At 30.7% G+C, this 14,017-nt stretch overlaps 1 protein-coding gene across 1 annotated transcript in view; it reads right to left on the reverse strand.

Moving 5' to 3' along the window:
• Positions 1–1,797: 1,797 nt before the first annotated feature.
• Buffy (BCL2 family apoptosis regulator buffy) overlaps positions 1,798–14,017 on the reverse strand; it is a 38,249-nt gene continuing 26,029 nt past the window's right edge. Inside the window, exons 2-5 of the mRNA XM_065514490.1 lie at positions 2,848–3,168; positions 2,576–2,722; positions 2,093–2,401; positions 1,798–2,033 (exon numbers count right to left, since the gene is read on the reverse strand). Of these exons, the coding sequence (XP_065370562.1) occupies positions 1,866–2,033; positions 2,093–2,401; positions 2,576–2,722; positions 2,848–3,150 (927 nt within the window). The 5' untranslated portion in view covers positions 3,151–3,168 and the 3' untranslated portion in view covers positions 1,798–1,865. The remainder of the gene's footprint in view (positions 2,034–2,092; positions 2,402–2,575; positions 2,723–2,847; positions 3,169–14,017) is intronic.

Genomic DNA, 14,017 nt, shown 5'->3' on the forward strand with positions numbered 1-14,017 from the left:
TAAAAATAACAATAATAATAAAAAGCTAAGAGAACGAGAGAGAGATTAGAAGAGTAACTGTTCCCCATATTTGAGCCCCAAGTTCTCTTGCATTAAAAATAAGTGATGATAACTATAACATGTATTAAGCAGACTTAACTTTGAAAATCGCTAAAATTTATAAAATTTTAAGAATAGAATTACATAGTGCAACACGAAATAATATAACCATACACAGACACCACTACGTGATAAAAAAACCAAAAATAAAGACCCGTGTCTCCCAGTTTTGCACAAAGTCATCTACTTTTTTATGGACCCCAAAATTAAGTGGGGGCCACGGTGTCATAATTTTCTCAGTCTCATATCTTGCAAACCGTTCGGAATTTTGATTTACTCCCTGAGGCAAAGTTATAGCTCTTATCATAAAGAACAAAAATTGTGAACATATAAAATCAAAAAAACTTAATCTTCAAGATCAAACTTCCAAAAAACTTAAAAAAAACATTTTTTTTACATTTTCCCCCCCGTTTAGGTCGAAATCGGGAAAATAATTTTTAAACCCGAATTTTTTTTACCAAAAGAAATTGTTTGTCATAAAATTTTTCTCATTAAAAAATTAATTATTTTTTTAAAAATTAAAAAATAAATAAAAGATTTCTTTTACTAATAAACTAAACAAGTTTTTTTTTTTAAAAAATTTGTGTAGGGTATATAAGATTCGGCACAGCTGAAACCTGCGTAGGAACGAACCACGCAGGTTTTCCTAACATAGTCGGAATTACTATATTTTTAATAAAAAATTTGTTTTTTTAAATTTTAAAAAATTATTTTTTCTTTTAATTTAGTGTATTTTAGTGTAGGGTGATAAATATTCGGCACAGTTGAATAAAAATGTCTCTTTCGAAACGAACAACGCATGTTTTCCTAATTTAACATAGTCGGAATTACTATGGCCCATAATCAAAAGCGTTTAATCAAAAAAAGGAGCTCGATCTGTGATCACTTATATTTCTGAACAAAAATCGATTTTTTTATATAAAAACTCAAAATATTTAAATTCGTTAATAACTTGGCCAATAAGCGTTTAATCAAGAAAAGGAGCTCTATCTGTGATCACTCATATTTCTGACCAAAAATAGATTTTATATAAAAACTCAAAATATCTAAATTCGGTAATAACTTGGCCAATAAGCGTTTAATCATGAAAAGGAGCTCGATCTGTGATCACTCGTATTTCCGAACAAAAATCGATTTTTTATATAAAAACTCAAAATATTTAAATTCGTTAATAACTTGGCCTTTAAGCGTTTAATCAAGAAAAGGAGCTCGATCTGTGATCACTCATTTCTGACCAAAAATCAATTTGGCCAATAAGCGTTTAATCAAGAAAAGGAGCTCGATCTTTTTATATAAAATCTCAAAATATGTACATTGATGATGATCCTAGGTTTTTGACAACAGACTTAGATTCTTTGTCTCTCAAACCTATATGAATAAAAATTATCATTCTTTTTAACTATTTTTATCCATTTCAAACCGCTTCTCACAAATCGAACACAAGCATTTTTTTAATTTGGACAGGTCTATCGGGTCAGCTAGTCTTTAATAATATCGTAAATACTTTTAGAGATAATAAGCTCAATCTGTGATCACTCAAATTTTATAAATAGCTTTTCATTTGACTTGGCTACCCTAACAACTAAACTTTAGCAAAAGCTTTTCTTACAATTAACCAATCAATAAGTAAAAGCTTTTCACTAAACTTTTTTAAATGAAAACTTATTTGTACGTTACTTTTAAATATCATTATTTTCTTGGTCTAGCATATTTTTTATTATTATTAGGTACAATTTAATAGGTACATTAAAATACTATTTCAGATTTCATTTACCAGTTATACGCTGGTATAGTTTAGGTATAACATAAGTTATTAAAAATCTTATTAAAATAAAAACTAAAAATAAACCAAATACGCTGCCAATTATTATAGTGGTCCATTCCAAAGGATTTAGTTTATTAGTGGCCGGATGAACATGATTATTAATGCCAATCTGCAAGTTGTATATATGTAATTTATATTTTTACTGTTTAAAATCTTATTGCAACTTACCCAGCCACCATTTTCATTTATCCAAGGCACCAGCTCATCTTCTATAACATCCGATACACTTTGCATAAGTTTCGGCAAATATTCGGGATGTCCTTGACGCACACAATCCACCGACAAACCTCCAGCAATGGCAAATAATGAAACTATTTTACTCCATGTTATATCGAGGCGAAAGAGGTCTCTGGCAACGGCACTTAATAGTAAAATAACTGTATCGGCTGACTGAAATTCACCGCCGGGATTACGGCAAATTTGACGAGCTACACCGGTATAGATGCGAGGATGCATGCGTTCTAATTCGTCGCCTAACTAGAAATGGGAATAATTAAGAGAAATTATTAGTTTGAAATTGTATTTTGTTACAAGGAAAAGGACAGATTAATTACAAACATCGATTTAATATTTAAATCGGTCTTTCGATTTTCAGCTTTTCAAATTGATTTTGTATTAATAAAGTTTTTATTATTTTATTTAATAACTTACCACCATAACAGCTGGAAATACTTCTCGCACCACAGACATTGTCGATGTGCCCAAAATACTGCGTATACGTTGAAGACCCAACTTTTTATTGAACAAACCCGATCTGCGCAAGCGTCTTTTTATATACTGGCCACATAAGCAGCGTCCCTTAAAGAAAGAATTTTAATAGAAATTATAATTAAATTCAAAACAGATAATAGAAATTGTTGTTAAACGAAGTCTGGACCTGGTTTTTGCACCAAATCGGTTTTAAATATTTCTTTATCTCTTACTTGTGTTATTATATCCTGTGCCGGTATTTGTGCCGCCTTCCAGCCTATCGTATACGATAATTTTCTCGTTACCACATCACTGACATTACTTAAACGTCTACGGGTGGAATTCTGATTAACTTCCAGCAATGAAGTCGAATGTAGTGTGGCCGGAAAACTAAATTTTCTTCTTGATTGTGCGTTCATCATGGACTGGCGATCGCTGAGGCTGTTGGGTGATAGGAAGTTCGATGAACCAAAGTTGTTGCTACCAAAGCCATTTTGATAATTTTCATTGGTATAATGGGGCAATGAATTGGGCATGGTGTCTAGGGAGAGTGTCTGTAAAGGAGAATAAGAAATTAAGGGAATTAATTTTAAATTCATTTAAAATACTCAAATTTAATTAAATAGTGAAAATGTTTAGATTCTACAAGGACAATGTGAACAAGTAAGACTGTCATATTCGGCTGTACCCTTTGTCATTCCGTTTGTAATTTCCATAATATAATTTTCCGACCCTATAAAGTATATATATTCTGGATACTTATAGATAGCCATGTCCGTCTGTCTGTTGAAATCAATTTTCTGAAGACCCCAGATATCTTCGGGATCCAAATCTTCAATAATTCTGTCAGACATGCTTTCGAGAAGTTTCCTATTTAAAATCAGCAAAATTGGTCCACAAAGGGCTGAGATATGAGGACCTCGATTTTTTACCTATTTTTGACATACATATGTATATCTGGATTACTAAGTCATTAATATAGACAATATGGATATCTAATGATAGATATTTCAAAGTCCTTTGCAAAGACGTATATAAGACCATAGTAAGTTGGACCTACAATGGGTCAAAATCGGCAAAAATATTTTTTAACCCGATTTTTTTTGGACCAAAAAAAAAAAAAATTTAAAAAAACAAAATTTTTTTTTTAAATTTTTAAAAAAAAAATTTAAAATAACAATTCGAAAAAATTTGTTCCAAAAAATGAAAAAACTACTTTGGGAAAAAAAATAAATTTTGTTTACCTAAAAATATTTAAAACTAGCTGACCCGGTGCGCTTCGCCACCCCAATTAGAAGAAAGAAATAGTACTATCAAGTCTCACTTTGTGAATCTAATTGTAAATGTCTAATTTCATATTTCTGGGTCCATTATTATAGAAAATGCAAAATGTGTTCCTAATTTTAAATTTTTATGTTTATTATTATAAAATATTCAAAAAGTACCATTGCAATAAGGAAATAGTACCATTGATTATCAATTTTAAATTCGCATTCACTAAACCATAACCCATCAAGCTTGAATTTTAGATTTGTATATCATTTCCTATATTATCAACTAATTTTGTTTCTATAATACTTAAGATTTAATAAATTATCACAAAACCGAAACCGATCGGTTTTTAATTTTTTAAAACCGAAACCGCGGTTTTGAAATTCTTCGATTTTTTGGAAAGTCTAGGTCCATTATTATAGGAAATTCAAAAAAGTACCATTAGAATATATAAAAAGTACCAAAAATCCCCCACTTGTGGTTTCCCACTCACTCGGGTCCATATAAGCTTAATTTCATGGCTTTAGGTTCATTGGTGTAGAAATTACAAAAAGTACCATTCGAATAAAGAAAAAGTACCAAAAAGTCTCCCCTAGAATTCTAACTCACTTAGGACCATGTATGCTTAATTTAATGTTTTTAAGTCCATTGCTATAGAAAATTAAAAAAAAGTACCATTAGAATAAACAAAAGGTACCATGAGGTATCCGCTTGAATTTTCAATCACTTAGGACCATATACGCTTAATTTCATATTTCTAGGTCCATTATGTTATAGAAAATTCAAAAAGTACCATTAGAATATAGAAAAAGTACCAAAAAGCACCCACTTGTAGTTGCTCACCCACTCGGGTCCGTATAACCTTTATTTAATGTTTCTAGGTTCATTGGTGAAGAAATTACAAAAAGTACCATTTGAATAAAGAATAAGTACCAAAAATTCTCCCCCTAGACTTCTCACTCACTTAGGACCATATATGTTTAATTTCGTGTTTCTAAGTCCATTGTTATAGAAAATTCAAAAAGTACCATTATAATATAGAAAAAGTACTAAAAAGTATACACTTGTGGTTTTCCAGTCACTCGGGTTCATATAAGCTTTATTTCATGATTCTAGGTTCATTGGCGAAGAAATTACAAAAAGTACCATTCGAATAAAGAAAAAGTACCAAAAATTCTCCCCTTAGAATTCTCACTCACATAGGACCATATATGTTTAATTTCATGTTTATAAGTCCATTGTTATAGAAAATTCAAAAAAGTACCATTAGAATATAGAAAAAGTACCAAAAAGCAGCCACTTGCGGATTCCCACTCACTCTGGTCCATATAACCTTTATTTTATATTTCAAGGTTCATTGGTGAAGAAATTACAAAAAGTACCATTCGAATAAAGAAAAAGTACCAAAAAGTCTCCCCTAGAATTCTAACTCACTTAGGACCATGTATGCTTAATTTCATGTTTTTAAGTCCATTGATATAGAAAATTAAAAAAAAGTACCATTAGAATAAACAAAAGGTACCATGAGGTATCCGCTTGAATTCTCAATCACTTAGGACCATATACGCTTAATTTCATATTTAGGTCCATTATATTATAGAAAATTCAAAAAGTACCATTAGAATATAGAAAAAGTACCAAAAAGCACCCACTTGTAGTTTCCCACTCACTCGGTTCCATATAAGCTTTATTTCATGTTTCTAGGTTCATTGGTGAAGAAATTACAAAAAGTACCAATCGAATAAAGAAAAAGTACCACAAAGTCTCCCCATAGAATTCTCACTTACTTAGGACCATATATGCTTAATTTCATGTCTCTAAGTCCATTGTTATAGAAAATTCAAAAAAGTAATATTAGAATAAACAAAAAGTACCAAAAAGTCTCCCCCTAGAATTCTCACTCACTTAGGACCATATATGCTTAACTTCATATTTCTATGTCCATTATTACAGAAAATTCAAAAAGTACCATTCGAATATAGAAAAAGTACCAAAAAGGAGTCACTTGTAGATTCCCACTCACTCCGGTCTTAATTTCATGTTTTTAGGTTCATTGGTGAAGAAATTACAAAAAGTACCATTCGAATAAAGAAAAAGTACCAAAAAGTCTCCCCCTAGAATTCTCACTCACTTAGGACCATATATGCTTAATTTCATGTCTCTAAGTCCATTGTTATAGAAAATTCAAAAAAGTACCATTAGAATATAGAAAAAGGACCAAAAAGCCCACACTTGTGGTTTCCCACTCACTCGGTTCCATATAAGCTTTATTTCATGTTTCTAGGTTCATTGGTGAAGAAATTACAAAAAGTACCAATCGAATAAAGAAAAAGTACCAAAAAGTCTCCCCCTAGAATTATCACTTACTTAGGACCATATATGCTTAATTTCATGTTTCTAAGTCCATAGTTATAGAAAATTCAAAAAGTACCATTAGAATAAAGAAAAAGTACCAAAAAGTCTCCCCCTAGAATTCTCACTCACTTATGACCATATATGCTTAATTTCATGTTTCTAAGTCCATAGTTATAGAAAATTCAAAAAAGTACCATTAGAATATAGAAAAAGTACCAAAAAACCCACACTTGTGGTTTTCCACTCACTCGGTTTATATATAAGCTTTATTTCATGTTTCTAGGTTCATTGGTGAAGAAATTAAAAAAAGTACCATTCCAATAAAGAAAAAGTACCAAAAAGTCTCCCGCTAGAATTCTCACTCACTTAGGACCATATATGTTTAATTTCATATTTCTAAGTCCATTATTATAGAAATTTCAAAAAAGTACCATTAGATGAACAAAAAAGTACCTATAGTACAGTTCACACATTTTGGTACCTAAATATTATCCCCTATTCCTAACACTAACTTCACTCAAATACATATCAGCTAACTTTAATGTCGATAACTGAAATAATTTAAAATTTTAAAAAAGTACCATTAGGAGAAAAGTACCAATTTCCCTTTTCTTACTTGAACACCCCTCAAGTTTGAAATTTAAAAATATTCCATTTTGTCAAAATTGTTTATGCTATAGGCATGTATCAAAATATTAAAATCTGTGTTAATGTGCCCAAGAATAAATATGTTTTAAAAAAAGTACCAAACTGTTTACCCGGATTTGGCCCAATATACACCTTGGTACTCGAGTTCCAAATAACACGGTGTTATTTTTGTATGAATCCAGGAACCAACGTTAAAAAAAATTATCAAAATTGGCTTAATAATTTCAAATATAATGTATTTTCCCGATTTTATCCCCTTTTTGGTACCTTTTTTATCCCCATTGAGGTGGTACAATTTCATTCAAATAAATTTCTGTAACGTGGTGGGAGCTCATAATAAAATAATCGTATGTCTATGTCAAATTATAGAAAAACATATTTTATGAAAAAGTACCAAAAATTAACACAATTTTTATCCCTTAAAGGTTCGAATTTCCAAAAAGTACCAAACTTATATTTTTTATTTTTTGTTAATTAAAGAATACGATTTAAAATTTGTTTCTATGTTTATTGGTTTAAAAGATACATAGGGTGCAAAAAAAGTACCAAAATACAGTTTTTACCCGTTTTCTCCCCTAAAAGTTTCGAATTTCCAAAAAGTACGAAACACCTGTCAGCTTATTTTTTAAATGGAGTAACATGCTATTTTAAGTTTTTTTTTATCTTTATTAGTTTTGAAGATATAAGGTTACCGAATTTACACGTTTTTACCCTTTTTTACCCCCTAAACGTTCGAATTTCCAAAAATCCCTTCTTATCGGATCGTTTCGGGGAGGGAGGAACCCACAGTTAAAATTTCGTGATTCTAGCTTCAGCCGTTTGGGCTGTGCGATGATGAATCAGTCAGTCAGTCAGTCAGTCAGTAACGTTACTCTTTTATATATATAGATTAGTATTTTGAAGTATAATTTGGTGAAGGGTATATAAGATTCGGCACAGCCGAATATAGCTCTCTTACTTGTTTATTTACCAAATAACTTTTATCTTGATTGATCAATCTACAACATGTAACTACAATATTAATTAAATATTCATTATACACAAAACCATCTCTAACGTAAGCATTTTACATAATTAAACCTTTTATAGATGATTTTAACTCACCCATTTGATAAAATCAGATGGGAGCAATTGTCATACCAACTGTGCGTAGACATCTAATATCTTTGGCGAAGTTTGCTACCATTTATTTGTTAACATCTCCTAAAAGGAAATTTGCGTATACACGACTAATTGCCAAAGCTAATAAAGACATTTATTTTACATTTCTGTAAACATTTTGCAGTGCAATGTAAACTTTTATGGTTTATGATAATGATGTGTTTAATGTGTCTAATGTTATTACTACTTTTGTAGACTTATTATTACAAATGGTAAGATTTTATTCCTGACAACGAAATTAAATTTCACCTCATGTAATGACAATTAATTAAAAACAACTGTATATGGCTGCGGCACGAAACCATAAATAAGTGATTTTAATTATTACAAACCAAAATAGAAAGATAATTATTTAAATAAACAAATAGTAAACAAACAAAAATATATAAACAACAAGAAGAAGAGTACAACATATATATTAGCTAATTTGTATGGCATACTTTACAAACTGTAAATTAGTGTTATAAACAAAAGGACATTTTTAACAGAGTTGCTAAAAAAAAGTATATAAACAAATAATAACAATTTTAAAATCTTTTATTAATTTTACCATTTTATATAGAATTTATATAAGAAAATCTTAAAGTTAGCCATCACTTTTACATTACTCACTCGTCTCATGTCATCTATATTTGGTTATTTAGCAAATTTTATAAAGATGTTTACATTCAAATAATTACCAACTTTTACCACCCGTTGGCTAAATTACCTAAATGGCAAACATGATACACAGAAATACTATTAATGAATTATTTCTGTGTGCACATATTAAGATAAATTGTTGTATAAATTTCTTATCTTAATTTATAAACTACAGACAATAATCATAGAAATGCCGCACTAAATCAAACCGTACATCAGGCCGGGCAAACATTTATGGATAACTTGTCATACAAATCATTATTTTTCCAATATTTTATTTAATTTTTTTTTCTTTTATATGTTTGTGTGTATGATTGTATGTTTGTATTTTCCTATTTATTTTTACATTCATTTTAATCTTGTACGTATTTGATGACAACTACTAATGACAGCACATTTTAGTTGACATTTTTTAACAGCCATAATTCATAAACACACCTGCCCGCTAAATACATAATGTACTGACGCAAATATGTTTACACGCAGAGAATGAAATATTGAATTTAGAATTTAAAAAAAATAGGTTTGGCTAGAACTACATGGAATAGTTAATACAACTGAAATATTCGATTTGTTAAAAACTTTTTAAATTCAAATAGCATATACTTTATGTCCAATATCTCTTTTATGAAGATAAAACTCTAACAATTAACTGAAGTCCTAAATAAGACAACTGTCAATTCGTTCTCACAACAATTAGATCTACGATTCGGAATGACCCGAGTCTCTCTCGTTAAAAAATTGTCAATAGCAACAGCTGTACCAACCCAAAGTTTTTTCCCTAGAATAGAACCCTCTACAACAGTGGAACTGTTACAAGAACTACATTCTTCATTGGGCTTAAACTCCAGTTATATATGAGGAGCCGCAGAACAAAAGGTACTTTTTCGAATTTTTCTACAAATTGATTTTTTTGGTATTTTTATAATATTTGGTTTGAAATCTTCTAGAACAAATCAATTTCCCAAAATTTTTAAATTTTTTAAAAAAGTACCTTTTGTTCTGCGGCTCCTCATATGAATTTATTTAATTGTGCTACAAAATATTATGTATAATAAAACTCTAAGAATATCTAAAACAAGTTAGTTATCAGGGCAACCAAAAATATGCTCTATAAAAAATATGCACTAAATTTTTTTTTTTTTTTGAAAATTTCAAAGTATTGTTACGAAATTGTACTTGAATTCAAATATAACGATTTTAACGGCTGATTTAAAGTTGCATAATGCTTTCAAATAGCAGTGCCCAAACTTTAACATATCTGTGGGCATTATTAACATTGAATAAAAGCTTTCAGTTGACCATTGATCATAAGTTGGCAACGCTGTTTGCTGCGACCGTATATTCGAATTCGAATATTCAGTTAAAGAACATTGTAGAAAGTACACCACAGATGGCGTATGTATTAAAAAGCTCTAGACAGTTAAAGATCAATCTAGAATGCAGATGGCAGTGTTATAAATAATGGCAGAGGTTGCAGTCGTTAGTGAGTTTATCAGAGACGCTATTCAAATAAACATCAACTGAGTGCCTTATAGTGTGCTGTGTTTTTCAAGTGAATTCGTGTACATTATAAAGTGTGTCTTTATTTCTGCAAATTTATAAACGTGTATAAAATACACTGAGTGACTATTTAATTCTGTTGTTGTACATTTTAAATAAATAAAGAGTTGTTACAATTTTCAAACTACTAAATGGCTTTTATTTGCAATCAAAAGTATCCGGTTTATTTAAAGGAAATAAACAAACGTTTTGAAAAGGTTAAAACGTAACAGTATTATAAAAAATAAATGTAATAAAGAATTCATAACTTAAACTTGGTTAATATAAGATTCAATTAAAATTTTAGTGACTTTGCTACTACATGAAAATAATTAGATTAAAAAATACGGGTTTTAGGAACACGGTTATTGTTGTTAATAACTTATGTGTCATTTTGACATATCTCTCATTTATTCTCACTTAGCTATTGAACATTATAGTGTAAACAACACAGTTTTTTTGCTGCGAAAAATGTTGTACCAAAAAATCGGGATGTTTCGCTTTACTTCATTAATTTGAAAAAAGTGCCGCTTATCCCTCTAATACCCAAGCATATCCAAGGCATTCATCGCAAAAATGTCAACAAATGCAAATATAACTGATTTTGCATTTCAAAAACTCATGTAACAGTTGCTAAAAAAAACGTACTTAAATTATTTTAAAAAGCTTTCCAAGTTTTTGAAATAAAATATCAGTTATTTGGCTATGAGTGCCTTGAGGCATGCTTAAGCATTATAGGGTTAAGGTGAATGTGTTACATCGGTTTCGACGTGCGTGAGAAGTGTCAGTTTTGACACAGAAGACCAGGCCAGCCAAAAAAGTTTGAAAACCAAGAATAGGAGGCATTACTGCATGAAAGTTGTTGTAAAACTCAACAAGAGCCTGCAAAATCAGCATGAGAGTCCTTGCAAGACGATTTTGCATGTGCGAAAAGAAATAATTTTTACGTCGAATCATTACTAGCGATGAAAAAAGGATCCATTACGATAATCCGAATCGTAAGAAATCGTATGTGAAGCCCGGCCAACCAGCCGAATCGACACCAAAGTCAAATATCCGTGTCGCTAAGGTAATTCTCTGTATTTGGTGGGAGCAAAAGGATCCTATCTATTATGAGCTGCTAAAATCTGAAATCACAATGATCTTGTACCGAACACAACTGATTCGTATTCCATCATGACAACGCTCGGCCACAAGTTGCAATAACTGTTGAAACGTATTTTGCCTCACCTAAGGCGGGTGTTCAGTTCAGACCTTGCCCCGTTCGACGACTATTTGTTTCAATCGATGCCGAACACTTGTCAGAGTATACTGATCATAAATGTCAAAAAGTGAGGGCAGTATTGATAGTTCGTTTGACAGTTAGCCCTTTCCTATGTTATATCGTGCTTAAAAACCCCCATTTCTACCCTTACCACTCATGGTGAAGCATATAAGATGAAATTCAACGACATTAAAAGAACATGCAATTACAGCAATTGCCCTGTAGTCGTTACTACTTTTATTAGCAAGGATGTTTCGAACAACTTTAATGAATAATTCTCATACCAACGTTAAACAATAGGTGAAATGGTCGTTCTTTATCAATCTTCTTATGTCTGATCCAACAAATCTACATTTTTGAAAAAAGGTTGTTGTTATTGTGACAACAATGGTTGCAGAGTTGACAGCCCTTTGCCGAGTGAAATCGAAATTGCGCGATCTTGTCCATACATGACAACCAGACGGGTAACTGAGAGCCAAAAACCTAATTCACGAGAATGTATTGTCAATGCTTTTGTTATTGTATCACCCATAGAGAACATATAGCGGAAACTCTAAAAAAACTCAAACAAAAAAATTACTCAAAAAAGTTACACATACGAGTGTTGTTTTTGTTTTCACATAGTTTTTTTATACCCTTCAGCTTCGTGAGAAGGGTATATATAAGTTTGTCATTCCGTTTGTAATTTCTACATTTTTCATTTCCGACCCTATAAAGTATATATATTCTGGATCCTTATAGATAGCGGAGTCGATTAAGCCATGTCCGTCTGTCTGTCTGTCTGTCTGTCTGTCTGTCTGTCTGTCTGTCTGTCTGTCTGTCCGTCTGTCTGTCTGTCTGTCTGTTGAAATCAGTTTTCTGAAGACCCCAGATATCTTCGGGATCCAAATCTTCAATAATTCTGTCAGACATGCTTTCGAGAATTTTGCTATTTAAAATCAGCAAAATCGGTCCACAAATGGCTGAGATATGAGGAAAAAACCAAGACAACCTCGATTTTTGACCTATTTTTTTTACCTATATCTGGATTACTAAGACATTATATAGACAATATGGATATCTAATGATAGATATTTCAAAGACATTTGACACGACGTATATAAGACCATAGTAAGTTGGACCTACAATGGGTAAAAATCGGGAAAAAAATTTTGAACCCGAATTTTTTTTTTTTTTTAAAAATTGAAAAAACAAAAAAAAAAATTTTAAAATTTTAAAATTTAAAAAAAAAAAAATTTTAAAATTTTAAAATTTTAAAAAAAAAAATTTTTTTAAATTTAAAAAAAAAAATTTTAAATAACAATCGAAAAATTTTTTTTCCAAAAAATTCAAAAAACAACTGGAAAAAAAATTAAATTTTGTTTACCTAAAAATATTTAAAATTTTGAAGTATAATTTGGTGAAGGGTATATAAGATTCGGCACAGCCGAATATAGCACTCTTACTTGTTTTACTAATACATTTCCACCACTTAGGTTTTTGACAACTGAGTTAGGTCTTTGACAGGAGAGTTTCCGCTCTATGTGTTTTCTCTATGGTATTACCTATAAGTGTGAAAAGAGTTGTTAAATTTTTTATTGACATTTCTCTCTCCTTCTGTTCTATGTATTTTGTCTATCAGTTACCTATCTAGTTGTCATCAATGAAAATAAACTTGAAAATAAATTTAACAGAAAGATATATGAAATCATTATCATGCAATAACTGTCAACATTTGAAAGATATAGAATTATTTAAACTTTATGTGCGGCTTTGAAGTCTGTATTTACATTTAAGTCTATCTACGCCCTTAAGGGTAGGAACAGAAAACTAAAAAATGTTAACCATAAAACAAATTTAAAATATTCTATGTAATTAGAATTACAATAGACTATTTTTTGATTTAAACAAATCATTAATAAACATTTAATGCAAAACAAACAAATATGCCCAATGCATGTTTACAACTTTTTTAGACGGAAACTTGGACGTGTTTCGAATTAAAATAGTTGACATTAATGGGCCCAGCTAAATGATGGTGACATATTGACGCCAGTTGTTTAACCCAACGTCTTGACTAGCAACGAATTTGTTTACTCAGTGAAAAATTTCTTGCCGACACATGAATTTGTCGCGTTTGGACACCTCTTTTCAGTGTTATATGTTCCTGTCCACACTAGACAAATTTATGTGTGGACAAAAATTTGTCTGCGAACAATTTTTTGTCCACAAATGAATTTGTCGCGTTTCCAACTTTTTTAGACGGAACCTTGGACGTGTTTCGAATTAAAATAGTTGCCATCAATGAGCTTAGCTAAATGATGCACAGTGGTTTACAAACTTTTTTTTTTGGAAATAATTCGGTATCTTGGGAACTATTGGAGATATTGTTACGAAATTTCACATGGTGTTTTCGAGTTGATTTACGTTTGCTCAGTTTCCTAGCTCTAATAGGGCCCAGTACGTAGCGCCTCAAAGTTGGGCACCTCGGGTCTCAAATTTATTAAAAAAGTCGCCAAAAATCAATTTATGGTCCGAAT

The sequence above is a fragment of the Calliphora vicina genome, chromosome 5, assembly GCF_958450345.1.
Source record: "Calliphora vicina chromosome 5, idCalVici1.1, whole genome shotgun sequence".
In the NCBI taxonomy this organism is placed as follows: domain Eukaryota; kingdom Metazoa; phylum Arthropoda; class Insecta; order Diptera; family Calliphoridae; genus Calliphora; species Calliphora vicina.